This window comes from Aedes albopictus, chromosome 2, assembly GCF_035046485.1.
Source record: "Aedes albopictus strain Foshan chromosome 2, AalbF5, whole genome shotgun sequence".
Lineage (NCBI taxonomy): Eukaryota > Metazoa > Arthropoda > Insecta > Diptera > Culicidae > Aedes > Aedes albopictus.
Window position 1 is genome coordinate 232,556,517 of NC_085137.1, and position 27,588 is coordinate 232,584,104.

At 43.0% G+C, this 27,588-nt stretch overlaps 1 protein-coding gene across 1 annotated transcript; it reads left to right on the top strand.

Moving 5' to 3' along the window:
• On the top strand, positions 1-27,060 carry LOC109416187 (A disintegrin and metalloproteinase with thrombospondin motifs adt-2-like). The gene is made up of 7 exons (XM_062848761.1): positions 1-691; positions 7,393-8,228; positions 8,293-8,421; positions 8,481-8,600; positions 25,884-26,019; positions 26,109-26,627; positions 26,685-27,060. Exons 1-7 carry the CDS (start codon positions 266-268, stop codon positions 26,934-26,936), a joined length of 2,418 nt encoding a protein of 805 aa, XP_062704745.1. The 5' UTR covers positions 1-265; the 3' UTR covers positions 26,937-27,060.
• The last annotated feature ends 528 nt before the right edge of the window (positions 27,061-27,588 follow it).

Here is a 27,588-nt window from a genome sequence, read left to right on the forward strand (position 1 = left end):
AATATCATATCGGGGGGAAATATGTGACATGCCGATTGCTACTGGTTTTGCGGTAAGCAATGTCACATTTGGAGATGCATGACGGTAAACACCGAGCCAGCAGGTCTCATGGGTCACACATGCCGGCTTCTTTTAGGCGAAAGTATAAAACTGTTGGGGCTTTTACCGGCAGGAGACAGTTTCGGTTAACAGTTGATTCGCGACAGTTTGGTGTTCGAAGGTGGCATTCTGATTTGCAGCAATGTAATTTGAAAGTGGTAATACAATGTTCGTTACGAGAATTGTGGTGCATGCAATACTAGTGTTGAGCTACACAGTGAACCATGTGGAGTCCTGGGAGTTTCACGAATTGCCACATTTGATGAACGAACGTGAATTGAGCTATTATTTCGGAAGTGATCATCGTGAAGAACTACCACTGTTTGAGTTGTTCTCCCCTCCTAGGGGTGAAACTCTGTTCAAAGCTAGTGAAAAGCAAAATGTTGTACTGAAAGTGCCTTTTCAAAGTGACGAGTTTAAACTTAATTTAAGAACACGTACAAACCTAGTGACAGCCAAAACCAGATTTGTGACGCGCAATGGGAATGGAAGCTCGGAAGAATATCTTCATAGATCAACGAATGATTGCCACTACCTGCATGTGGATCGTGACTCGTCTGCAGCTGTTACAAGTTGTGATTTTCAAAATTTTGTGAGTATTCAATGACTGCATCGTAGTTCGCGTACATATCTAGACGGTCTAGACTAGACCATCACATGAAAATGGCGGAACAACCATAGCAAGCATCAATTTCTTCCGTCCCTCTTGGGCGTATTTCAATTTATTTATACAAACTTATCCCGTTATCAGATATAAAGGTATCTGCTCTATCTATAGATCGAAATCGGTGAAGTACTAAATGGAAAGTAGTGAGCTGGATTTTTTTTTATGGTGAGATGATCATTTCTCCATTTCTGCAATGAAATTGTGCAAACAACGTGGGTATTATGATTTCTGGTTTCTTACCTATTTTGATGCTGTTTTAGTAAACGTTTGGGTAACTGTGTTGTTTCATTTATTATTCATTTCTTGCAAATTCAACAGCACTGTTACCCAACCGTTTGCTATTTAAAACAGCTGTTACAAAACAGCATGAAATTAGGCAAGAAATCATAATTCATCATACATAATCATAATACAGGGCATAGACAAAATGATCGGGATCTCCAGTTAGCCTAGTGGTTAAGGCTATGGATCGCCAATCCGGAGACGGCAGGTTCGATCCCCGTTCCAGTCGGGAAAATTTTCTCGACTCCCTGGGCATAGTGTATCATTGTACTTGTCTTACTATATACAAATTCATGCAATTCATGGTAATGGCAGGCAATTTATAACTGGAAGTGCTATAAGAACCCTAAGTTGAACAGAGGCAGGTCCAGTTCCTATGCGAACGTCGAGCCATAAAGAAGAAGAAGAATAAGAACAACAGATCGGGACAGGAAAAAATTTCACTTCTCAAGAAATGGTCAACTAGCTGTAACTTTTCGTAAAGTGCATCATTCTACATGAAGTCAGAAAGATTCTTATAAAAGGCATAATAATTCGATGAACTGCTGTATCTCCGGTCAATGAACCGAATGTAATGAAATTTTGAGCGTTTATAACTTATATGATAAAGAGCCAAGGGCTGAAAGTCTCTTTAATAAAGACAAATCAATTATATGATAAACATCAAACAACTTTTGGCTTAACTTTAAATTGTCAACACGAAACAAAATCATAGCGATAAGATTCAAATAAAACGCCAAATTTGCAAAGCTTCAATATCGCTTCAAAATTTAAGATGGTAGGGTAATTGTTGCCTTCGTTGTGATAGTACCTAATGTTGCGGTAATGACAATTCAGCACTTTTTCGACTGAAATGATGTTACCAAAAGGTATTTTTAATAGATGTATTATGCTTAAATTATGAGATTGCACCTTTTGTGTGCTTAAGGTTTGCCCTAAAACCTATTTAAATAAATATTTTCCTTGATATGTTTGCTGCTGTGTTCCTATTGTTGCGGTAGTATTCCTAATGTTGTGATATCCCATATGATTTCAAAGGGATACCGCAACAATATGAACAAATACCGCAACATTAGGAACACAGTGTTCTTTCAGATAAAAACGAAAAAATGCTCATAACAACATCAAAGTGGCAATATTTCGTTATTTTCTCGTAGATTAAGGATGGATTTTATTATTTTCAATTCAAACCATGTAAAAAGTTTGCTTGGGGCGATACAGTTGTGTTTTAAACATGAACCCAGTGTTTAACTCCTCCATGATCGGATCAATTACCCTAATTATTTTTCAGTTATATTCCCTCAAATTGACTTATATATAGAAATGTATTGAAAGGAGGTAACAAAATATCGATAGTAAATTGAAACAAGTAATAGGATCCATTTTAAAAATAGACCAATTTACTAAAAATCCATATAATAAATTAAATCGCTATAACTTTTTTCCTAATAAGGTACATCGGGGCAAGTTGAAACGGGTGGTGCAAGAGGAAACGTGAAGTTTTGAAATAGATTTGAATACAATTTGGAAATTTTTCTTTCGGCAATACATTATTTGAATCAAAAACTATGTGTTATGGCATTCAAGCTGTTCACCATCGTTGGAAAACATCATGTTAACCCGCTGCACAATGGGAAAAAATAGGTATAAAACGCGAATAAATTCAATATCTCTGCTCGGAGTGGATGGATTGGAATGAAATTTTGACACAAGCTGCAAAAAATCCTACAGTTTCGGATAAGGAGGGGGTCATTCGCCGCACGATGCTGGAAATCAGTCTATCGGGCCCGTTTTACCCCACTCTCTCTCTTTTTCACCTTGTTGGAAAAATCCTGGAGTGCAAAATAAATGATTTATTTGATTCGTGTTTGTGTTAAAACTTCCGTAGTATCGAATGGTGCTGGTTTGGCTCACCGCACGGCCTTAAAAATTGATATATTTTCATATAACCCCGATATCCCCTATTTCTTTAAATTTTCACATGCATCTCCGTCCGGAGTGGAATGCAATCGACAAGAGAAGGAGCAATCTAATGTCAAATTTCCGATACAATGGAAGTTTCTACAAATACGAGTTAAATAAGTCATTTATTTTGCACGCTAGTCGGGAATTGATGAGGATTTTCTCAAAAAGGTGTGAAAAAGAGAGAGCGGGGTAAAACGAGCTCAATACACTGATTTCCAGCATCGTGCGGCGAATGACACCCTTTTTATCTGAAACTGTAGAGATTTTTGCAGTTTGTGTCAAAAACTCATTCGAATCCATCCACTCCGAGCAGAGATATTGAATTTATTCGCGTTTTATACCTATTTTTTTCCACTGTGCGCTGTTTCATCTTGCTCCACCCGTTTCAACTTGCCCCGATGTACCTTATATAATTTTAAGTTAAGTGAAGCGTTATTCAAAGCTTTTTACATAGGTCATGAATGCTCAAAATTTCATTGCATTCGGTTGATTGAATCCGGAGATATAACAGTTCAAAGTTTTCAATCGGATATGTACACCTTTTACTAGAATCTTCCTAATTCCATGTAAAATAGTCCAATCTTTCCCAAATTTGAACCAGGGGAGCTTTTAGGGTAGTTTCAGGGTGGTTTCAAAGGCGTTTAGGGGACAATACAGGGGGTTCCAGGTTGTTTCACGGGAGCTTTTAGAGTAATTTCAGGGAGGTTTCGGAGGTATTTAAGGGGGGTTCCATAGGGTTTCAGGGGGCTTTAAGGAGGTTTCAGGAGCCTCTGAAGGTTCCATGATGTTTCAGAGGGGCTTTTAGGAGCGTTTCAATGTGTTACAGGGCGTTTCATGGATGTTTCAGATGAGTTTCAGGGCGTCCCAGGATGTTTCAGTTAACTTTTTGGGACGTTTCAATTCGTTTCAGGGTGTTTAAAGGGATTTGACGTTTCAGGGGGACTCAGATGCGTTTCAGAAGTTTTTATTTTGGGAGGCTTCATGCTTCGTTTGAGAGTATTTCGGAGGGGGGGGGAGAGTGGGGGGGGGGGGGGCTAAATAGGCTTTCGGATGTTTCAGGTGGGGCCTATAAAAAACTCGTCCAGAACTCTCCTATCGGGCCCCTTGTAACGCACCTGAGACCCTCCAAAATCCCCGAAAACGCCTCTATGACTTCTCTGAAACTCGCAAAAAATCCTCTGAAACTTTCTGAAGTGCCTCCGAAATCTCCCTAAAACCTCCGCACCTGAAACCCTAGAAATCGGTTCAGTAACGCCGCCTTAACCCCTTGAAAGGCTCCCTAAGCCCCCCCCCCCTAAACTTCCTGGAAACCCCTGAAACCACTAGCATTTTTAACATCTACCGTTACTTGATTTGACTGCTCCATAAACCAGAGAATTCCAAGCCATCGGTGGTTACACCATCGACCGTCTCTACAGCAGAGACAACAGGAACGGATCCAAGCTGTAACGTGCATCAAGGGCAATCATCGGTGTTGTTTCGCATAATGCCACTTGTGCTAGTTATTCTAATTGCTTTACGGTCCAAATAAAGCTGTGCGGACATACGCGCTTTTCGACGACGGACCCGAACTCACTCTACTTGAACAAGGCCTTGCGGACGAACTTAGCATCGAAGGACCGAATAACCAACGTAAAGTAGGAAATTACTCCAAACCTACAAATTTCTAGAGTCAACAGTTTCTCAAGGTTCGATCTTTCGGCTATAAGTACCTTAGTATCCCTAAAAAATCGACAACATACATTGCCGCTCTCCGATCTACAGAGGAAGTTTCCACACCTTACAGGACTACCATTCGAAGAATACCACAACGTCAGCCCATGGCTTCTAACCGGACTAGAATACGCTAATGTCGGGTCAGGGGTCAAAAGTCTAGAAGGAAAGTGGAACGAACCGATATCTGTAAAAACGCGCCTGGGATTTATGGTTTACGGGAACTGCTACGGGAAGACCATGTCGGATATGAACTGCCATAGCGTTCAAAGGTGCGAATGTTAAAAGGTGCACGATGAAAGCTAACACAAAGCGATGAAGTTTTATTTTGAGGTAGATAGTTTGGGAGTCACTGTGCCAACGAAGACACTTCTTTCACGTGCATCCCGAGCAAAGGCGAATAACACAGCGATATCACTTTGATAGTAAACTGTGTTATCGATGTTATCATTTTGTTATTTTTGTTGTCATCTTTTCCATTTGATGATAACCAGATGATAACAAATTTAGCTATCGATAATTTTGGTCTATCGCGATAACATAAGAATACTAAATGATAACAAAATATGTGACCTGTTTCAAAACGCACATTTCAAAGCTTTCCCAAAACTGATAAATTTCAAATCTAAAAATAGATTCCGCTTTCCACCTTCAATGCGACTGTAGTACGAAAGCGTAGCCTTCAATTACTCTCACTCTCACTGAATCCCATTGGTATATGAGCTATCGGCTGCGACCGACAATCGCTCGATCAGGGTTTGAGACCCGCCTGGGCACAATAGTTGAAAACATTGGTTGCAGATTATAAGAAACTTTTTTCAATTGCTGACCATGTTTTACTATTTTGGTCCATAAAATAGCACTGAAGGATAACTAATTGATAACAAAACCAGTTATCAATTATGTTGATAACTAAATTTAATGTTGAACAAAATATTGTATAACACAATTAGTTATCAACTTGAACTCAACGATAACTTAACATCTTATCGTTTTGGTATCCGAGAAGTAAATATGAGTTACCGTTTTTGTTATGTTGGCTCTTAATTCAACTTAAATGATAACAAACTCAATTATCAAACGAATGATAACCAGGTAACAGAACTTGTTATCATTTTGTTATCCGCCTTTGCTTGAGGAATGCCCTTAGCCCATTTACACGCTAACGCCGCTCAGCACTAAAGTGCATAATTTCCAGACTACACCAAAAATGTGTAACCCTTGCACATTTACAAAATCAGCTCCAGTGTCCGCAAAATCGTTAAATTCGCAAAATTCTTTGTACGCCAATCTAGCTAGGTTTACTAGTGACCTTGGAAAACAAAAAAAAATCAACATTTCGCATCTAGACGAGTGTACGAGCTGTTTTTTGAGAATGTGTAACTGTCACTCATTTTTGTGTGGTCTGGAAATTATGCACTTATGAGTAGGTCTTACACATTTTAGTGCTGAGCAGTTTTAGCGTGTAGCGCAGCTTAACTGTCTGAGAAGATGCAGATTTTTGCAAACCAGTAATTTCTCCTCAGGCAAGTATTAGCACACTCTAATATGGCTTGAGTCTCTGCTTGAAACACAGTGCGATTACATCCCATTGGTATATGGTATATGGTGTTGCCGTTGAATTAGTTCGTAATCTTTCATTTTCGGTTTCTGCACGATTTTTGGGTTTCGGGAACAGTATACTATATACCCGTAGCAAAGGCATAACAGTAACAGTATATATATATATATTAGTGTGGGTCATCGGAACCGTTTTCTCTGATCAAAACTTTTTTGGTTCCGTTTCGGATCCTGAGTATCTGTGCAAAATTTGAGCACGATGGGTTGCGTCTACACTTTGCGCATTGCAATTTAAATTTGTATGAGATTTTGTATGGGAAAACATACTTTTTTTGCATTTTAGCCATAAGTTGAAAAAGTTTGTCTGAAACTTTTTAACCGATACTGTAAAATGATAGCCTAGGATGTCCTGAAAAACTTGGTTGAAGACCGCAAAGCGATCCGATGCTTGTGAAAACAGTTATAGGCAGTGAACCACATGCATGTGTTTATGTTTTAACATGTAAAGGAATAACAATAGCAACAAAATCATGCTGTTTCGATAAGCAATGCCAACGCTATAACTGTTTTCATAAGCATTAGATCACTTCGCGGTCTTCGACGAAGTTTTTCAGGACACCTTAGGCTATGTTTTCACTTTATCGGTTACATGGTTTTAGACAAATTCGAGCTCGTTATGAGAGAAATGCAAAAAAGTATGTTTTCCGATGTAAAACCCCATACAAACTTCAAACGCCATGCGCAAAACGTAGACATAACCGATCGTGCCCAAATTTTGCACACTTATTTGGGTTCTGAAATGGGATCAAAAAAGCTTTGATCTGATGGGATACCATTGAATTTTTCATTTTTCCATATAAACGATGACCCACTCTAATATATATATACTGTTATATAAGGTTGTTGGCCTATGATCCCCTATCCACCCTGGTGGGACTGTATATATGTAGGTATAGCTTCCGGTGGAGGAGCACACAAAATTAAAAAGCTCTGTATGAACGAAAGACCACGCGAAGGGGGGGGGGGGGGGGTTGGTGTTTGGAATCTCCCAAAAAATGACCACGTGGTTTATGGACAGCCCCTAACAATATAATTTTATCTTACAGCATGGCATCGTCTTCCTGCCCAACCAAACATTGGAAATTCAACCACTGAACAGTCGCCTGCGCAGTTTAATTCCCCTCTTCACCCATTTCATAGTAGAATCACAAAATCTCCATCTAGTCAAAAAGACTTCCCTAAAAGATGTCATCTTCACAGAAGATCTGATAAATCGCAAAAATTTACTCGCCATTGCTAACCGATCAGATATTCATCTTCTTGGAGACACCCTGAACGAGAAAAACTACACGCTCGACGGTCTTGAAGAACTGGAAGATCTCTACGCACCACCGGGCTTCAGCGGAACATCTCGCCTTCGCAAGTTGACCATCGAGTTGGGTCTGTTCTTCGACGAAGCCGCCTACAGGATATTCTCGCCTCACTTTGACAGTGATGATCTCAAGCTGAAAGACTTCATTCTGGCGTACGTAAATGCCATTCAAGCTCTCTACCACCATCCCTCGCTGGGAACCCCCGTGGACATTACGGTGGTTTATTTGGAAATAATGAAAAGGCAACCGGACGATATGCCGCACCACAGGGGCGAACGCGAATCTCTGCTGGATTCGTTCTGTTTGTATCAAAATAAATTGAACAAAGGCGACGACAGCAATGCGAATCACTGGGATTTGGCACTATACGTGTCCGGATTGGATTTTTATGCGATCGAAAATGGACGAAGAAATGGCGTGACGATGGGCCTGGCTACGGTCGGTGGAATTTGTTTGGGGAAGTATTCATGCGTTATTGCAGAGTTTGGAACGACGAGTGTCTTCGGTAAACCGTACCCGTCTGCTGGATTTACGTCGGTTTACGTGGCGGCACACGAAATTGGACATAGGTTAGATCAGAACTGTGATTTTTAAGTGTTGAAAGCTTGGATGATTGATAGAAATCGTTTTTAGTTTAGGCATGCATCATGACTCGGCGGGAAACGTTTGCGCCAAGGATGGATATGTGATGTCTCCGTCAAGGGGAACTCAAGGCGAAACCACGTGGTCTAGTTGTAGTGCCGCAGCAATCCGCGAGTTGACGTGAGTATGGTATTGAAGATTCTTAAAAACCGTTTTTGGTAACAATGTTTTATTTTTAGCTGGGCAGATTGCTTATTTGACGCACCCTTGAAGACGAAGAAAGAGCTGGATGCATGGAAGTATCAAGGATATCCAGGTCAAGTGTTTACTTCTAAAAAACAATGCGAGGTGTTGCTGGTGTAAGTATGTTAGCCAATTGTAGTAAGTACGAGTACTGTCGAATATCGTTGGTTCGGAACTTGAAAAACAACCTAAAATGATAGAGTCATCCGGTAAATCGAGCCACTCTGTACAGATGGGTAGACTATTGGTTAAATTGGGAAAAAAATCACGACCCTTATTCGCTAGATAAGTTCTTTACCAACTAAGCTACCGAGTCAATTAATGACACGGAATTTTAGTTGTCATAGAGTAATTCAAATCTCATCGATCTACCGTCAAGGCTCCATTCACCGTGTGCCTGCGAATATTTTTTCATTATTTCCATATTACGATTGAATGGTATGACAGTTTCTCTTCAATTTCACCAATACAACGCCAATGAATTTTAACCATGTCCAAACGCTCATTAGAAACTTTTTAAAGTACCATTATAACACTGAAGTGTGTTTACATGAAGCGGTTTTCTGCTCGTTCAATGCATTCATAGTGAAAAAACAAAACTGCGCTAAGGTGATTTAAGCGATAAACTAAATGTAGTAACGTTTTTATTCCACCAAGAAGCAATTAAGTTCACATATTAGGTATGTATTTTGCATTACCGAAGAAAGTTTAACAAGAAAGTACGATTACTCGTACTTTTTATATGAAACAAAAAGGCACGGTAAATGGGTACCCTAAAAATCAATGGTCTCCATTCACCGTGCCCCATATTGTCCCATATGCCTAGAAAAAAATTGAAAATTTGAACATTCGTTTTTCTAATTAAATCTGGCAAGTTATTACTTGAAATGAATAAAAACGAAGAAAATTCACTAGGTTGGGTTGTTTTGATCTTTTTTAAACAAAATAGAATAAAATTTCTGACACACGGTGAATGGTGACCTACCGCGGAATCAGGCGACCTTACTACCCTCTACTAATTGTACTATATCACCAATTTTTTTGAAAATGTCTCTACTTTAGTGAATATTACTTTGATTTTAACCTCTAATGAAAGCAATAAACAGCGGCACCACCAATGTTTATAAGATTGGTGTCAAATGACAGCCTATATTCGCCCCAAATCCTCTTAGATCCCACGGTGAATGGTGCCTTGGCGGTAAATCATCTTCCCCTAAACCGCAAATACAACCATGCACGTTGAGTGAGTCGTTTTCGAGCATCTATCTCTACTGTACTGCCGTGAATCGCATATTTGTCCCATATGCATAGGAAATCCAGCAAAACTGGGACTGATATGCGATTCAGGGCAGTGTAGTTACCCGTCGTATCAAACAGAATGCTAACGACGCGTTTAATCGCCTTCCAGGTAGCAATTCTAGATTGAGTTTAAATGAGGGCGAAAGTAACATGATCGATTTCTCATCGTCCGACGAATTTCGTCGACTCTCTCTTCTCCAAATTATAGTGATAAGAAGCAAGTAAAGTTGAACTTTTTGCTCATAAAACGCTAGGTTGGGATACGATCTTGCGTCCAAACGTAAAAAAGTTCAATCAAACTTGCATCTTGTTACTTTTGTTTGAAGAAGAGACAATCGATGAAGAGAAATCGATCATTGTATATACGCCTGTATGATACTAAACGCGAGAAATGTTTATATTTGCGGTTTAGGGAAAGATGATATAGATCGATGAGATTTGAATAATTCAGGTAATTATTACCTTATGACAACTAAAATGCCGTGTCATTAATTGGCTCGTTAGCTTAGTTGGTAAAGCACTTGTCGAGCGAATAAGGGTCGTGAGTTCAAATCTCACCTGAGCTGTGGATTTTTTCCAAATTTAACCAATAATCTACCCAGCTGTACAGTGTACATGTGTACTTTGAGTTATTTGAAAATCATTATTGACAACATGGATTGGTATTACCGAAAATTTGCATTTTGAGTGAGTCGGAACCTGAAGATTTAGCGTAGAGCTTGAGCCTGATTGACCGCCCGTAGCTGCTATATAGGATGCTATACGGCAGACTAGCTACACTCACTCAAGGAACCAGTGAGATATCTGCCGGGGACTAGCAGGCATCCTCAGTGTGTGAATGTTGGTGATCTTCTATTTTAGGCGACAATGGCGCCTGGCAAGCCAGGTTCCAGCTCAACGTTGGGAAGAGGAATCGTTTGTATCCACAGCAGATCGAATATACCTTTGCGTCTGCACAAATACATGCGGATGTCGGAGTGTTGGTGGAATATGGTTGGCAGAGGGTTCACACATTGATGCATGGATGCGTAAGATGATAGATTTGAGAGATAGTTACTGTTAAGCTAATGCGACACAGTTCGCTTGATTGCATAACTCGTTTATTCGATATATTGTCACTGTGCTGTGAACGTTGGAAGGAAGAGAAACGGCTGAACATTATTACGAAATCTAGTGGAACACTACAAATGCATATTAAAATAACATCTTGTAGTGGAACTTTATAAATGCGTAATAAACTAGGACAATACAATTGGACGTATACAACACAGAACATACATTTTGCCCTGTTACCCTAGTGGATAACAATTTCCGATGACAGGATGACGAGGTTTCATGAATGTTGTTGGTCCATAAGTCAATCCTGTAATCGTATTTTCTCTGGCAGTTTGCCTTTTGTTCGTTGCATTGGTTAGTTTCATAGTTTGTGTTTTGTCTAGGAATTTCTAATCCTAAGGGGGCATCCTGATTCGAGTTTCAATACAAGACCTTTTCGTTTCGATGTTGTTAGAGCCTCCTCAAGGCTCTGACTGGGTATGACGGTAGCTTCAGGCGCTAGTGGATAAATCACACTCTTAACTAGTCCTTCAGCTATAACTCGGTGAACCACTTCGGTTGGGTTCCTTCCACTCCACTGATTGGACTGTGGGATTCGGACTTGGTAATAAATATTCACTTTTATACTTCACTTACACTACGATGTTTATTTCGCGGGATCAAAATTACAACTAACTGGGCTTGCGCAACTGCGCTGCTTATATAAGGCAACAAATTAAAATCTAGAAAGTTCGAGCACCCGCGCGAACACGCTAGATCATCACGTGCTCCGCCGTCTGCGGCGCGCGGTGGTTACTCTCAATGCAACGCGAGTAGCCGCGCTGGTCGTCGCTGGCGCTGCCGCCTTCTCTCTCTCTCGTCATCGCTCTCTCTAATGCGTTGATGACGGTCGTCGTCGCTCTCCCTGCTGGGCGATGATGATGATGACACTCTCTCGGGTGAGTTCGCATCTCGTGCCCGTTCGTCCGCGTCGTTGCTTCCCGATGTTCTGGGTGTTTCGGCGGGTTTCTGTGTCTCGTCGTTTGCACAACATGTGGAGCTGTAACATGGTGCTCCGTTCTCGCTTGGGCGTGAACATACTCCCCCGGGCTGAGACTTGCTCTCTGAAGAAGCTTCTGACGCGATGTTGTCCTCAATTGGTAATACGGCGATTTTCGTTATCAGTCGCTTGTAGATGGAATCTCCGACCTGCACATCGACGGTACGAACCAACTCGTCGGTTCCAGGGTAGGTTCTCACAATCTTTCCAAGTTTCCATCGTTGTGGCGGTGTGTCCTTCTCCTCGAGCAGCACAATCATGCCGGGCTGGATGTTTGGCTGCTTAGTCCTGTTTTTGTTTCGACCTTGAAGGGACTGAAGGTATTCGCGCTTCCACTTATGCCAGAAACCTTCTCGCAGTTTCTGGAGGTATTGCCAACGACTTAGACGATTGACCGGGCTACCCTCATAGCTGGGTTCCGGTATGGCAGTTAAGGGCCGGCCAATCAAGAAGTGTCCCGGTGTGATCACTTCAGGGTCACCCGGGTCAGACGATACGGAATAGAGCGGTCTTGAATTTAGAATTGCCTCAACCTGAACCAAGACTGTCACATACTCCTCAAATGTTAACCGAGCGTCTTTGAGAGTTCTTTTCAAATGGAATTTTGCGCTTTTCACAGCAGCCTCCCAAATTCCCCCAAAGTTTGGCGCTTCAGGAGGAATGAAGTGCCATGAAATTTCCCTTGGATGACAAAAATCCTTAATCTCATTCCCCAACGCTTCTGATCGGAATAACTCAAAAAGCTCGTGCAACTCGTTTCTCGCTCCTCGGAAGTTAGATCCATTGTCAGAATGGATCTCTCTCGGTACTCCTCTTCTTGCGGTGAATCGATGTAATGCCGCAACAAAGGATTCGGTGGTCATGTCGGAAATTAACTCCAGGTGCACAGCCCTTGTGACCATGCACACGAAGACTCCCAGATATGCTTTCTCTAATCTCGGTCGGTGGCGCCCTTGTTTCACATATACAGGTCCTGCATAATCTACGCCCGTGATCTCGAATGGATGAGCCGGCGTTACCCGACAAGAAGGTAGATTGCCCATTTGCTGCGTGGAACATTTTGGGTTTGCACGGAAACAGGTGACGCAACCTCTGGTGACTTTTCTCACGGCCGATCGTCCGTCTAGTATCCAGAAACGAGTGCGCAGGTTCGCAAGCAAACTAGACGGTCCCTCGTGCAGGTTCTCCAAATGGTATGCTCGAATCAGTAGGTCAACAATCGGGTGCCTCGGAAGTATGTACGGGTGTTTTGCTTCTGACATCATGGGTGAGTGTTTCAATCTCCCTCCGACTCTTAAAACTCCATCCTGGTATATAGGGTGCAACTGTGCAATTTTCTTACAAGGCTCGTTTTGATTAATCCGTCTGATTTCATCTCCAAGAACCTCGTGCTGAACGATCTTTATAATCAGCTCCATTGCTTTACGGAGCTCTGGAATACTGGTGTGTCTCTGTTTGACACGGAGCTTGTCATCCTTCTCACGACAGTTTGAGATGAAACGCTGGACGTAAGCTATCACTCGCTGAAGCTTACGGAAGGAACTGTATTTAGAAAATACGGGAAGTTGGTCTCTATTGAAGGCGGTTGACGCTAAAACTACGATCTGTTTCATCTCCGGCAGCTCCGCGTCTGGGATATCTGCTGGCGACTCAACTTGGTAATCAGATTCCCATAGAAACTGTGGGCCGTTCCTCCACAACTCGCTTGACTTCAAAGCATTAGGGAGCATGCCTCTTGATATTATGTCCGCGGGGTTCTCCTTGGTGGGGATATACTTCCATGTGTAGCCACTAGTCTCCTTGTTGATTTCCGATACTCTATTTCGGACGAAGATCTGCAGTGAAGCCAAGGGTTTTCTGAGCCATGCGAGTATAATTTGGCTATCGGACCACAGAGTCACATTGGAAATATCCAGCTCAAGAGAATCAATAACCTTTACCACAAGTCGAGACAGCAAACGAGCAGCCAGCAATTCTTTGCGTGGAATGCTCACCTCAGCGATAGGCGACACCTTCGATTTACTGCACAACAGGGCTAGCTGTGCAGTGCCATCTGGTAGAATGCTTCTCACATACAACACGGCTCCGTACGCTCGAATCGACGCATCTGAAAATCCGTGTATTTCCAGGGCAACGGCTTGTTGGGAAATCACACGGCGGGGTATGCTCAAATCGCAAACTCCTGGTAAAGCGTCACGGAAAGTCAGCCACCACTGAAGTAGTTCTCCATCAAGCTCGGCATCCCATGGTAGACCAGACTTCCAAATCTCTTGCATTAGCATCTTAGCAACAACGACAACGGGTGATGCCAAGCCCAGCGGATCGAACAGTCTACCAATCTCAGAAAATACCATCTGCTTTGTGTACCTACTTGGAACCTTGGCACAACTACTGGTAACGAACACAAACTCATCGGCCTTGGGGCTCCAAGTCAGTCCCAGGGTCTTGACTACTTCTCGGGTCGACTCTTGATCCAAGCGTATCAGTTTCTCTCGGTCTGTCTCGGGAACATTGGTAAGCATCGATGGACAATTCGAACTCCATTTATGTATCGGGAATCCACCACATCGCAACAGCTGTTGTAACTGCTGCTGGGCATCAACTGCTTCTTCTACGCTCTCGGCTCCTGAAAGGACGTCATCGACGTAACAGTCCTTTCGCACTATTTTCGCTGCAACTGGAAACCTGCCTCCTTCGTCCTCGCACAACTGGCTCAAACACCTAGTGGCTAGAAACGGTGCAGCGGCAGTCCCGTACGTTACGGTATGTAACTCCAGTACTCTCAGTGGTTTGTCTGGGCTTTCTCTCCAGAAAATCCTTTGGTAACAAGTCTGCGATGGATCAACCAGCACTTGCCGATACATCTTCGTGATGTCGGCAGTGAAAGCTATGGCATGTCTGCGGAATCGAAGGAGAATACTGAACAAGTCATTTTGTACGTTGCCACCGACTTGCAGAACGTCATTCAGCGACTTTGCGCCTTGGTATGGTCGCGCCGAGGCGTCAAAAACCACTCGTAGCTTGGTTGTGGAGCTAGATGGTCTCAACACGGCGTGGTGGGGTAAATAGTAGCGTCCATGCGATGGATGATCGCGGACTTCATCCACTTCTCTGCAATGGCCCAACTCCTCATACTCTTGGATGAATCGAACGTACTGCTCCTTCAGGGTAGGATCCTTCACGAGTCGTCTTTCCAACGCAAGAAAACGACGGAGAGCCATCTCTCGGTTGTCACAAAGCTTGTCGACATCTTCTCGAAAGGGTAATTGCACAACATATCTTCCAGATGGTGTTCGATGGTGGGTCCTTTGGAAGGTGTCCTCACACTCGTCCTGCTCGGTTCCTAGGCTCGGGGTATCAGCAATCTCTTCCAGTTCCCAGAACTTCTTCACGGTATCATTCAAAGAATCCACAGTGGCGGAATGCACTTGTTGCACCGTATTGACAACACGATCGTCTATCTCACCCGCAACAACCCATCCGAAATGGGTCTCATGGAGCTTTGGCAAACCATCTGCTAGTCGGAGGTGACCTGACTTAAGCAAATCAAAAAACTTCGAAGCACCAATGAGCATATCAATCCGCTCTGGCACGAAAAACTCGGGATCGGCTAATTGTATCCCTGCTGGAATCGACCAGGAGGAGATATCAATCTTCGACGATGGAATAATTCCAGTAACCTTCGGTACAATCAGACACTCGACGGTGGTAGAAAAGTTCGAATACCTGGAGTAAACTGACACGTTCAGCTTCTCACGAGCATAGAACTTGGCTTCACCGATTCCTGTAACCGGAACGCTTACAGACTCACGGGGAATGGACAATCGGTTGGCCATCACTTCTGACAGGAAGCACACTTGGGATCCACTATCTAAAAGGGTGCGGCACGGAACCACATTACCACGACAATCTTCGAGGTTAACAACGGCCGTCAACAGCATCACGGTTTTCACGGTTTGGGGATTACTGCATGAGCACGAGGTATTTGGGGCTCGTGACGTTGGGGATTTGGGTGTATTGCTCACTTCCGTGTTTACCTTTGGAGAATCATTCTTCTGAGGAAGGGGTTCAGACTGGGGCTTAGAAGAAGATTCTTCGTGTAGAAGCGTATGGTGTCGCTTCTTACACTTCGCGCAAACTCTCTTGGTGGAACAATCGATAACTCGATGTCCAGGCCGAAGGCAATTGAAGCATATCTTCAACTCCTTCACCTTGGTGATACGCTCAGAAACAGACATTTGGTTGAACTTCGGGCATTCATAGTGACGGTGGTCGTCATTGCAAAACTGACATTGGCTGGATTGGTTTGAGGATGTGACAGAATGAACCTTTTGGTTAAGAGACTTGGGTTGAGGTTTAGGTGGAGTATCTTTCGAAGGATGGCGAGAATGTTGGAATCGTTCAAGTATTTGACACTCACCTTTCAAGAACCGCATCGTATCGCTGAAGTCGGGTAACTTACCGTGCTTCTGGTTACGCTCCCACAGCTGGAGGGTGTGGTCGTCCAGCCGCGACGTCAGCAGCTTGGTGATGAGGATGCCGGAGAGGGTATCCACCTTCAGTCCCTGGTACTCCAGCCCAGCTACGTGGCGCTCGCAGGTCTTGATCAGCTCCAGAAGATCCTTGTAGCTTCCCTTCGCTATCGGCTTCAGACAAATCAATCCCTCGACGTGGGTGTCCACAATCACTCTCGGGTTCTCGAACTGTTCGGTCAGCTGCCTCCAGACTTCCTTGAAGTTGTTGTCAGTAATCATCTTGGCGTTGATGAGGCCGGCGGCATCACCGACAAGGGCTTTGTCCAAGTGATGCAATTTGACGGCATCCGAGTCGCTGCTGTTGCACACCACGTCCGAAAACCTTGCCTTGAACTTTGGCCAGTTCTCCGTCTTCCCATCAAAGCAGGGTATCGGAGCTTTGAGGGATTGCTGCACCACAACGGGAGGTGCAGTTCCAGCGTTGACATTCGCAGGTTGCTTGGTGAGACTCTCCATCAGCTGCTCCAGCCTGACCAAGGCATCGGTGTGCAATTCATCAAACTCTGCCAGCTTCTCATCCTGCTCTTCAACCTTGGATGGCGGCGTCACTGACAACACTTCGCGATGGATAGCCTCATACTCACTGTAGTGCATCTCCAATTTCTTCTGGAGCACTTTCAACAGTGGCACACTCAATAATTCCGGATGGTCTTCAGCATTCTCGAGCGTATTGTGGATTTTCGTCACTTTTCCTTTCACTGTTCCTCGTTGGTGGATGAGCATGTTCACCTGCTCGGGATCCACCGCCGTTTTAATCGGCGTTCGACCGACCGACATTCTGTTCACTTTTCTAGCACTGGTACAATTCACAGTTCTTCTTGGTTCTGGTTCACAACACACTTTAACTCTGGTCTTGCAGTTCAATCTCACTACAGTCAGCTTAATTTTCACTTTTCAGTTCGGTTTCACACTCTCGATTCGATAGCTCACTTCTCGGTAGGATTTCACACTGTAATCCTCGCTGGTAGCCGTCCTGGCTCGCATATCCGGTTCGATCAGGACCAATGTTAGAGCCTCCTCCAGGCTCTGACTGGGTATGACGGTAGCTTCAGGCGCTAGTGGATAAATCACACTCTTAACTAGTCCTTCAGCTATAACTCGGTGAACCACTTCGGTTGGGTTCCTTCCACTCCACTGATTGGACTGTGGGATTCGGACTTGGTAATAAATATTCACTTTTATACTTCACTTACACTACGATGTTTATTTCGCGGGATCAAAATTACAACTAACTGGGCTTGCGCAACTGCGCTGCTTATATAAGGCAACAAATTAAAATCTAGAAAGTTCGCGCACCCGCGCGAACACGCTAGATCATCACGTGCTCCGCCGTCTGCGGCGCGCGGTGGTTACTCTCAATGCAACGCGAGTAGCCGCGCTGGTCGTCGCTGGCGCTGCCGCCTTCTCTCTCTCTCGTCATCGCTCTCTCTAATGCGTTGATGACGGTCGTCGTCGCTCTCCCTGCTGGGCGATGATGATGATGACACTCTCTCGGGTGAGTTCGCATCTCGTGCCCGTTCGGCGCGTCCGCGTCGTTGCTTCCCGATGTTCTGGGTGTTTCGGCGGGTTTCTGTGTCTCGTCGTTTGCACAACATGTGGAGCTGTAACATGGTGCTCCGTTCTCGCTTGGGCGTGAACAGATGTCCCTGTTAGGGAACGATTCCGTTATCTGATAGTTGGTGTTTGCTCGAAATGACCTAAATGTAGGCCATCAATATGAGACTGATGCGATCTTATGACGCTCTATTACGTCAAAGCACTACGAATGTGAATTGAACATGGGACAAAATTAACAAGTTAAAAATAGCACGTTTATCACAAAAATAAAACTTGTAATAACATTTGCCCATGCATTCAACATTTACTAAAGTTGTATGGACCATAGCCTTTAGCCAGATCTAACCTCTCTCCTTAGAGCCTACGTAGTTTTAGACGGGCCCATTCTGAAATGTTTTCACAAGCAATTCCAGGAGGGCTTCCTGAAGCAACTTCTTCAGCATTTTCAGAAGGAATTCATGGAAGATTCCCAGAAAGAACCCAGGAGAAAATCCTGGATAAATTCCACAGATTTTGGATTTTGGATTTTGGAGGAAATCCATCGGAAGGTCTGAGGGACTATTCTTAAACCGTGTAGACCAAAATTTGATCATCTCAGACTCTCCCCAACCTCCCGTAGACTTTTGTCCATACAAAAGATTTGAAATTTGTATGGATCGTAGGCTTTGGTTAGAAAATAGTCTACGTGGCTGTCGGCTTTCGATGATATGGATGCTCCACGCATTAAATACCGCAGGCATCTACTGATGACGTCCTGCAGCCATTGAGTGTTCTCCATTGATACACACCAAGTTTCACCGGCGTACACTCTCCCGTCAGAATACCCATTTTTTTCATTGCTATTTCTGTCCTTCTTCAAGAGGCTCCATTTAAAAATACCCATTTTCAAGTTCGGCGATCAAACTCATAAATTTTTAAGTGGAGCCTCTTAAAGAGCGACAGAGTGAGGTATTCTGACGGGAACGTGCACAGCAGCATAGATTTAACTGTCGTTTGAAAATTTGTCGACTAATCTGGTTGTTTTTCCATACATTTCTTAAACTCGCCAAAGCAGCCCTTGCCTTCTTGATCCGTGCAGATATGTCGACCATGGTGCCATCCCCGGCCGCATTATGGCTATCAGGATATTGGAAGCTTTCAACATTCTCCGCTGCTTGCCCAGCTACCGTAAAGCTAGGAGGGGAGCTACCGTATAGCGTCACATGGAGAAAATGTGTCCCCTGAAATACTCTCAAACTCATCTCAGGGGCGCATGAGGGGGTATCAGAGGCACTTCATGGAGTCCCAGGGCGTTTTAGGGGGTTCAATGGTGGCTCGAAGGGGCTTTAGGGGGTCTCAGGGTCATTTAAAATAGCCGCAGGAGTTCCAGGGGATTACAAGGACTTTCAGGGGATCTCCAAGATGGGTTAGAGTCTCAGATGCATTTCAGAGGGGTTCAGGGGCGTTTCACGGGGTTCTCTGAGGCGTTTCAGACGGTATCACGGGTATTTCAGGGGAATCCAGGGGTATCAGGGGGCTCCGGTGTCTTATTGGTGCGTTCATGATTCTCAGGGGGTTTCAGGAGATTCTCAGGGGGTCTCATAGACGCTTCAGGGGGTCCCAGTGGGTTCCATGGGGTCTAAGGGAACATCAATAAACGGCGTAGCATTTTTGACTGATTTTCAACACTCTCCCCCCTTCATAATCCATTCTAATAGACTTATCAATATCAGAATTTCCACTCCCCCGCTCCCCCTTAACCCATATCCGCCCAGCGTCCTATTTATAGGACAGATGTCCTGAACGCCCAGCGTCCTATAAATAGGACAGTCCTTTTGATGTGAATATCTCTAGAATTACGCAAAATTTTAGAATACTTTCTTCAGAGAAGATGTTCTCCACACCCATACTTTGCACATTGTGGACAATATAGTTTGTGACTGGTTCACTAGATGGCGTCAACGATGCTGCAAAGATTTCATATTGTCACGATCTATGAGCTTCATTTCCAATGCGGAAAAAAATATTTCCCTGGAATCTTGACAACGATTAATAATTTATAGTACATTTCTTCGGCAGAGTTGTTAAGCAATACATACAAAAGTCGATGTATGTATGATTGTATGTTTATATGCTTGTATGTTTATATGTTTGTATGTTTGTCTATTTGTATGTTTATATGTATGTACGTTTGTATATATGTATGCAGGAACATTGGCATAACTATGAAATGCGTCAAGAAATTTCAATAAAATTTGGCATACACATTCCTTAGGATGTGAAGGTGGTAGTAGGGGTATTGGAATTCAAGATGGCGACTCAGGTTCCAAGATGGCGGTCAAAACTCCAGAATATATGCTTTTTAACGGTAATGCTGCTTCGGATACTATGCAATATGAGTATCTATCGATCGGGCTTCATTAGTTGAACTCCAAAGTGAATATCCGACGCCATTTTGAAATCCAAGATGGCGGATCATATCCAAGATGGCGACCATGGAATGGTAGATTGATCTATAATACCATGCAATATGGGTATCTATCGATCGGGCTTGATGAGTAGAAGTCAAAAATCGATCTTTAACGCCATTTTGAAATCCAAGATGGCGGACCACCTCCAAGACGGTGGCCATAGAATGGTATTTTGAGCTATGATACCATGCAATATGAGTACCTATCGATCGGGCTTCATGATTGGATGTCAAAAATCGATATTTGACTCAATTTCAAAATCCAAAATGATGGACCATATCCAAGATGGCGGCCACGGAATGGTAGTTTGAGCTATGATATCATGCAATATGGGTATCTATCGATCGGGCTATATGTGAATAAGAGTAGAGGGTCATGGTAGATGGTAGGGTAGTGGGTAGGGTAAACGGTGGAGCAGACGGTTGGGTAGAGGGTTTGGGTGAAGGATAGAGTAGAGGGAGTGGAGTAGAAGGTTAGGGTAGAAGATAGGGTAGACGGTAGGGGATAGGGTAAGATAGAGAGTAGGGTTGAGGGTAGGAAAAAGGTTAGGGTAGAGAGTAGGGTAGGTGGTACGATTAACCACAATATAGACTAGAGGGTACGGTGAAGGATAGGGCAGTGGTTATGGTAGAGGGTAGTGCAGATGATATTGTTGAAGGTTACGATAGAGCGTAGGATAGAGGGTTGGAATAGAGGGCAAAGAAGACAGTTAGGTAGAGGCTAGAGATTAGGGTGAAGAATTGAGATGAGATTAGATGAACTGAGGTTTTTTCGAGAGACTATCAGGAATTCCTTACAGAATTGCTCCAGGCGTTCCTTTCGAGAGTCTTTCAAGGTTTATTCCCGGGATTCCTTCAGGTGTTGCTTCCGAGATTACTGTACGGATTGCTCCGGAGTTCTCTTCAAGGATTTTTGCAAGAGTTGCTTTGGAAAATCCTGAAATGATTCTTTTAGTTATTCTTTTCTGCACTCCTTCAGGGATTTGTGCTGGAATTCTTTCATAGATTCCGTTCAGGTTTCTTGCTGTAATTCCTTAAGGGATTCCCAAAAAAATGAGAAAATATAGATTTCTTCCGAGATTTTTTCAGACAACCCTAGATCATAAAGACATCTTCTATGATTATTGCAGGAATAGCTGCTCAGCTTCTAGCCGGCATTCCTGTCATAATCTCTCTAAAGATTCCATCAGGTATTCTCTACGGGAATCCTTCAAGAATAACTTAAGGGATTTCTGCCACAATTGCTGTAGAAAATCCTGAAAGGATTCTTTCAGAAATTTTAACCACTATTCTTTCGTAGATTTCTGATGGAGTTACACCACAGATTCATTTTAGTATACTTTCAAAGTGTTCTGTTGAAACATGTTCAGAGAATCCTAATGGAATTCTTTCTATAAGCTGGGATCCTCGCTCGGGTTTCATACAGCAATTCCTCCCGGGGTTTCTTCTGTGATTATTTCAGGGATTCCTACCAAGCATTTAGCAGTGATTCCCTCAGAATTCTGCCAGATTTGCCTCTCAGAATTTCTTCAGTTAATCTTCCCGGGATTCCTTCAGGGATTTCTACCAGGAATGTGCTTCGCTCCAGAGTTATGTTTTTCAGACTTTTATACGTAATTCTAAATTAATTGGATGTGTTAATCACCGTTAACTGGTATTTAACTGTTTTATTGATGTTTCTCGGTGAGCCAATGAAAACTACTGATTTACCGTTGTGACGCTTCGGCTTACTGTTCCTCTTCAGCCATCCTCGGATAATTTCGATCACCGCAGCAACTTTCACCTCCTCTCTTCTGCTGGGCAACCACGTACCTTCGAGAAGGCGGTACTAGGCACTAAAGACAACTTTATAGTTGCCATCGAAATATATATCTGTTAAAGGGTTTAAATTAAAAGGAACAATACTTAACACGATTTTCTTTTTAAAACATGCAAAATTTCTGAAAAGCTTACGTATGGTGAGTACCTAAAGAGAGTTTGTGAGGTACTGAAGGAAAAACTCAATTACTTTATTAGAAATCATTATCTGTGTAAAATAGAACATCTATAGTATTTAAACGTTTGGTTGTGCTACACATAGTGAGTACTCTTTATTTGATTTGTTTAAAGAAATAAATTTGAGAAATTTTACACACTGCAGTCGAAGCTAAATGAAATTACAAGGACCATGTATTGCATACTTTTAGCCGTTTATCGGGTTATATTTCTGCCCCAATTTATAAGTCCTTTTTTCTATTCTTTTTGAGTGGTTATCATCACTCTCACTTGTTTAGCGCTGTATTGTATCTATACGGATCAGAATATAACGATAGCGTAGGAGTTGTGCTGAAATAGAACTCGAGAAAATTATCAGATATTGAGGACCTACAACAATGAAGAATTTTTTTGGAACTACACCATAGACTTCCATTTTTTTTCGTCAAATCATGCTTATTTTATTGGAACTTGACCTTTGGTAACAAATTTATTTAAAGATTTAAATTATGAGACACCTTGGGCGTTAATGGGTTAAATTGCTACGTTATCTATAGATGGCCCCTTAGGGGTTCTCAGGCGCGTTTCAGGGGCACCGAGATGTTTTCAAGGGAGTTCCATGGCGTCTCAGTGGTGCTTTAGGGGTGTCACGAGCATTTCAGGGAGTCTCAAGGGCGCTTGAAGGGGTTTCAGGGCAGTTACAGGTGTGTCAGGTTTTCTCTGGGGGATTTCATGCGTGTTGCGGGTTTTTTTTTGTTTTTATTTATGTGTACTTCAACGTGTAGCTAATTCTTCACTGAACGTTCCAGGGGATGACAGGGGCGCTTCAGGGGGGGGGGGGGGTTCCAAGTGGCCTCAAGGATCCTAAGGAGTTGCAGGGGCACCTGGAGGTCTGAGAAGCGTTTCAGGGGCCCTCAGGGTCTCACAGTGATTAGGGTATCTCACGGTTTCAGCAAGGGGGTCTAGAAGGTCTCTGAGGCGCTTTATATTATCATATCGCTCCTGAAATCCCCGTAAATACCCCGTAATATACATTCGAACTTCCTATTAGACGCTGCCACCCACTTTACGCCCATCGCAATTGCTTAGTTGTCTGGCATCCAATCCAGCTGATTTATTCAGTGCATTTAGTGCTTACTATAGACTTATCACAGACAAAAAAATGAACTGAATTCGTTGGGAGACAGCCTGGAAAACGCGATGGGCGTAAAGTGGGTGGAAGCGTCTGATAGGAGATCGAACTGTAATAACCTAATACCTTAATACCTTTGAAATACCTCTGAACTCCCTTAAAAGGCTTCTTTGACTCCTTTAAAAAACTCTTGAAATTTCTTGAAAGGCTTTTGAAATGCTTCGAAAAATCCCTTGAACCCTTTTTATGCACTCTTAAAAGGATCCTAAAACCACCTCAAACGCATTCATAAACCCCATTAAGCGCTCCTGAAATGCCCCGAAACGCTCCTGAAACTTCCACAATCCCATTGAAAGCAGGATTCTAGTAATTAATTTGAAATATCCCCTAAAACCACTTAGAACGCCTTTGAAAGGCTGCAAAAACACCGGACCCCTTGAAGAATGGGTGACAAAACGTCGAAAGACAAAACGTCGAAAAGTGTGTAACTGTTCGCAGTTCAGCGTGGATTTCTTTTTTTGAGATTTTGTGGGGATCGTTTTAATTCTGTTGATAGCCTGAGAGAGGTGGCGATACGGTAGATCCACCAAGATGGCAGGATGACGAACTAATTAACGGGGAGGACACACTCATTATGTCTCATTATCTCGGGTCACTGCCAAAGCGCTGAAGGTCAGTGACTCATTTTTCACTCTATGATAATTCAAACCCGAGTTGAAACCACCAGCTGTGTAAAGATTATTGTGTGGATACTTGGCATTGTTGTGCAAGTACCATATTCTGGAATACCGGATGAATTGCGGCAAAGGACAGCCGTATCAACACCAGACGCCCTTGAAGGAACAATGCGCCCGGTGATCGACATCGCCACCCTAAAGGTGCCAGAGATCCGGCGACGATAGCTAGAGGCCGCCATCGTAGCCACTCTGAACGAAGCTATGGCGTAATGCTAAAAATTTGTGGAAGGTACCACTCGCAGTGATGCATTTGAACGCGATCAATTTGCGTTGAAGTTCGAAAACGGCACGCTGCGATCAAAAATATTTGAACATTGTTCAGTTCAAAATTTGGAACGCACGTGAGCTCGAAAGTGAACGCAACTTGAACAAGAGCTGCACCCGCAGAATGCCAACATTCCAACATGGTACCCTGGTACCTGATAAACTGAAATGGTCATGTTTCTACCATTTTTCACTAATTCTCTAGCAATCTTGGGCTAATTCGATTCAGAAACTCACGCTCAATTGAGAGGGGAACCGGTTTGGTCACGGATTACCGGAAAATCCGGATTTTGCTGCAAAAGCTTAATGCTCGATGCCAAAATATCCCACATCATTGTGCACATCATGTATGCAGATGCGTCCTAGGGCAGCACCTTGGTCAGAATGCACATAAGATTTGATGACACATCCAAGCTCAGTTCATTTTTGGCTCGCGTTTAGTTCAATTGGAACACTGGGTGCCAGTAGAAGGGGCTCCATTATTTCATTAAGGTTTTCCATATTGTTTTCGCGTTTTTTTTTAAATTCCGTAATAAATTTCGGAATCCTTTTAGATTTTCAGGATTTTCCCAGATGGAACAAAACACCTCATCATTCCAGGTTTCCAGAGCAAACAAACCAACTTTGGGTTGAATAATGGAAATTGTACATGAAAAGCTTTGAGTGTCTTACAAACCGCACAGAAAGAAATTCTGAAAACTACACGTGACGTAAATATTTGAACGTTGAAATTTCCATTTGATTTCATTCGATTTCATATTAAAGAATTTCTTGTACGCAAAGTTGTAGGCAAGCTCCATACTGCAGACCACCTGTAATTTTACAATCCGATGGAGAATTGTGTTGAAAGCGATGGAGGTCATTTTGTTACAGTGAACTCGATGTAACAATTTTGAACTGTGCGCCATCTCTTTTAAAAATTCAATTTGATATCGTAAAGACAGTAAGGCTAAGGATCACTGAACTAAACTATACTTGAAAGGAAATTAAGGTTAAGGTTTAAGGTGTGCTTTACCTAACTGAAAAACGTTTGATTAATTAAGACCCGGAGATTAATTTTACCTTGGTTCACAGCAACAGTAATATCTTTGTAGAATGGCTTATTTCGTAACAGTAATATCTGAAGATTTATTTTCAAAAAAAAGCTGTTTTGCGTCATCAGCGCCACTTATTTTCATTTATTATTTATTTAGGGAAATCTTGTTAGTTTGTAAATAAAACGATGCAATATCGTGGCAAATCGTCAATAGGGATCAAAGTGTATCCTGATAGCGGCTCCATTGCCACCCTCTAATGCTTCTCCTAAACACACTGTTCAATATCTTTCCTAATTACTTTGCCAACCTTTCATTTTCAGCGATAAAGATGCCATTTCCGCTCCCACCTCTGGATTGGAGCGAATTTGCCAAAACCTTCAATGCCGTACGCCTCATCGCACTGGTTTCTATTTCGCCGGACCTGCCCTGGAGGGAACCGACTGTGGTGAAAGTAAGGTATGATTCGTTCGCCTAATGGTAGGCAACACGCTATTCACCATCGTGTAATGCAATGCTTTTCGCCTCGTTTCCCTTATTATTTTTAGTGGTGTATTGGAGGAAGTTGTGTGAAGCAGAAGAAAAAGCCCATCACCGTCGTTAGGGGAGGTTGGAGCGAATGGATGGTTGGGGATTGCAACTCGGGGTGCTTGGCGCGGTCGAGAGGCTTCCAGCAACGTACGAGACGGTGTGACAATCCGAAACCGGTCAATACGGATGAAGGATGCGATGGAAGTGCTTACGATGTGATGGTGTGTGACGACGAAAAGCTTTGCGCGAATAAACGACAACCCATTGAGATCTATGCGAGCATTAAATGCAAGGAATTCAGTAAATTGCTGAATAGGTTGGATCCGAAGGGGTTGGGCATACAAGGCCCTTACGATGGACATCGTCTATGGATGAGCTGTGCCATTTATTGTAAGCGGGCAGATAGCGATGCATACTACGCACCTCGCTTCGATTTAAATGATCTTGGAGTGGATTCGTATTTCCCAGATGGAACTAGATGCTATTCCGAAGGATCAACCAACTACTACTGTCAACAGCATCATTGTCTTCCTGAGGTATTTGTTGCTCTCTAATTGTCGAGAACCATTCTTAAAAGTTATTCTCAATTTCAGAACTTCAAAACGTCCAAGATCTCAATCTGGGCCCTAACGGAAGACATTCCCATTCCGGGCAACGCCCTACCAATCAGAACACACTTCCTGGACAATGAACTGTCCAACTACCTGTCGATAGATCGCAACCGTAGACCATTGCTGGCTCATTGGAACTACCGCCCAACGCATCACGAAGACGACGGGGAATGGCCAGATCACGATTATCTGGAACTACCGGAAGAAGTGAAGAGAGCTGCCCACCGTTACTGATAGCATTGGGGTATTACTGACGTTTTCTTTGTCCATGACATCAACGTGGGCCATATATCGCGTGATAAAAGTTGCAAATATTGCTAGGGTAAATAAAATAATTAGTGTATTCCTTTAGGTTACATACCTACAGGGGATAGACAAAATGATCGGGACAGGAAATTTTCACTTTTCCAAAAATGTTCCACTTAGTGTAACTTTTTGAAAGGTGCATCAATAACCTTTTTACTGTAAGTTCATCAACTAGTTGTGTATCAGTGGTAAAAATTTGGGAAAGATCGGGCCATTCTCCACGAAGTTATAAAGATTCTTGGAAATGGTAAAATTACCCGATAGCCAACTTTGAGCTGTTATATCTCCGGATTCAATGAACCGAATGCAATGAAATTTTGATAAATGGTCTTATATAATGAGCTATGAAAAACTGTTGACTTAACTTAGTTGATGAACTTACAGTAAAAATTTGAGAATATTCGATGCGCTTTTCGAAAAGTTACAGCTAGCTGAACATTTTTTGAAAAGAGAAAATTTTGCCCATCCCGATCATTTTGTCTATCCTCTGTATCTCATTTTCATCACAACATGTTCTCTTTCTGCATTGTGCAAGATCATTGCCAGATGTCATAAACCTGAGATAGGTCTCGGCAGATAT

What these genes read in the sequence shown, in the direction of transcription:
- LOC109416187 (XM_062848761.1), top strand. Translation starts at nt 266, where the DNA reads ATGTTCGTTACGAGAATTGTGGTGCATGCAATACTAGTGTTGAGCTAC. An exon ending in GCAGCAATCCGCGAGTTGAC is followed by an intron (nt 8,422 to 8,480) that starts GTGAGTATGGTA and finishes TTTTATTTTTAG; the next exon opens with CTGGGCAGATTGCTTATTTG. An exon ending in CAATGCGAGGTGTTGCTGGT is followed by an intron (nt 8,601 to 25,883) that starts GTAAGTATGTTA and finishes TTTCATTTTCAG; the next exon opens with CGATAAAGATGCCATTTCCG.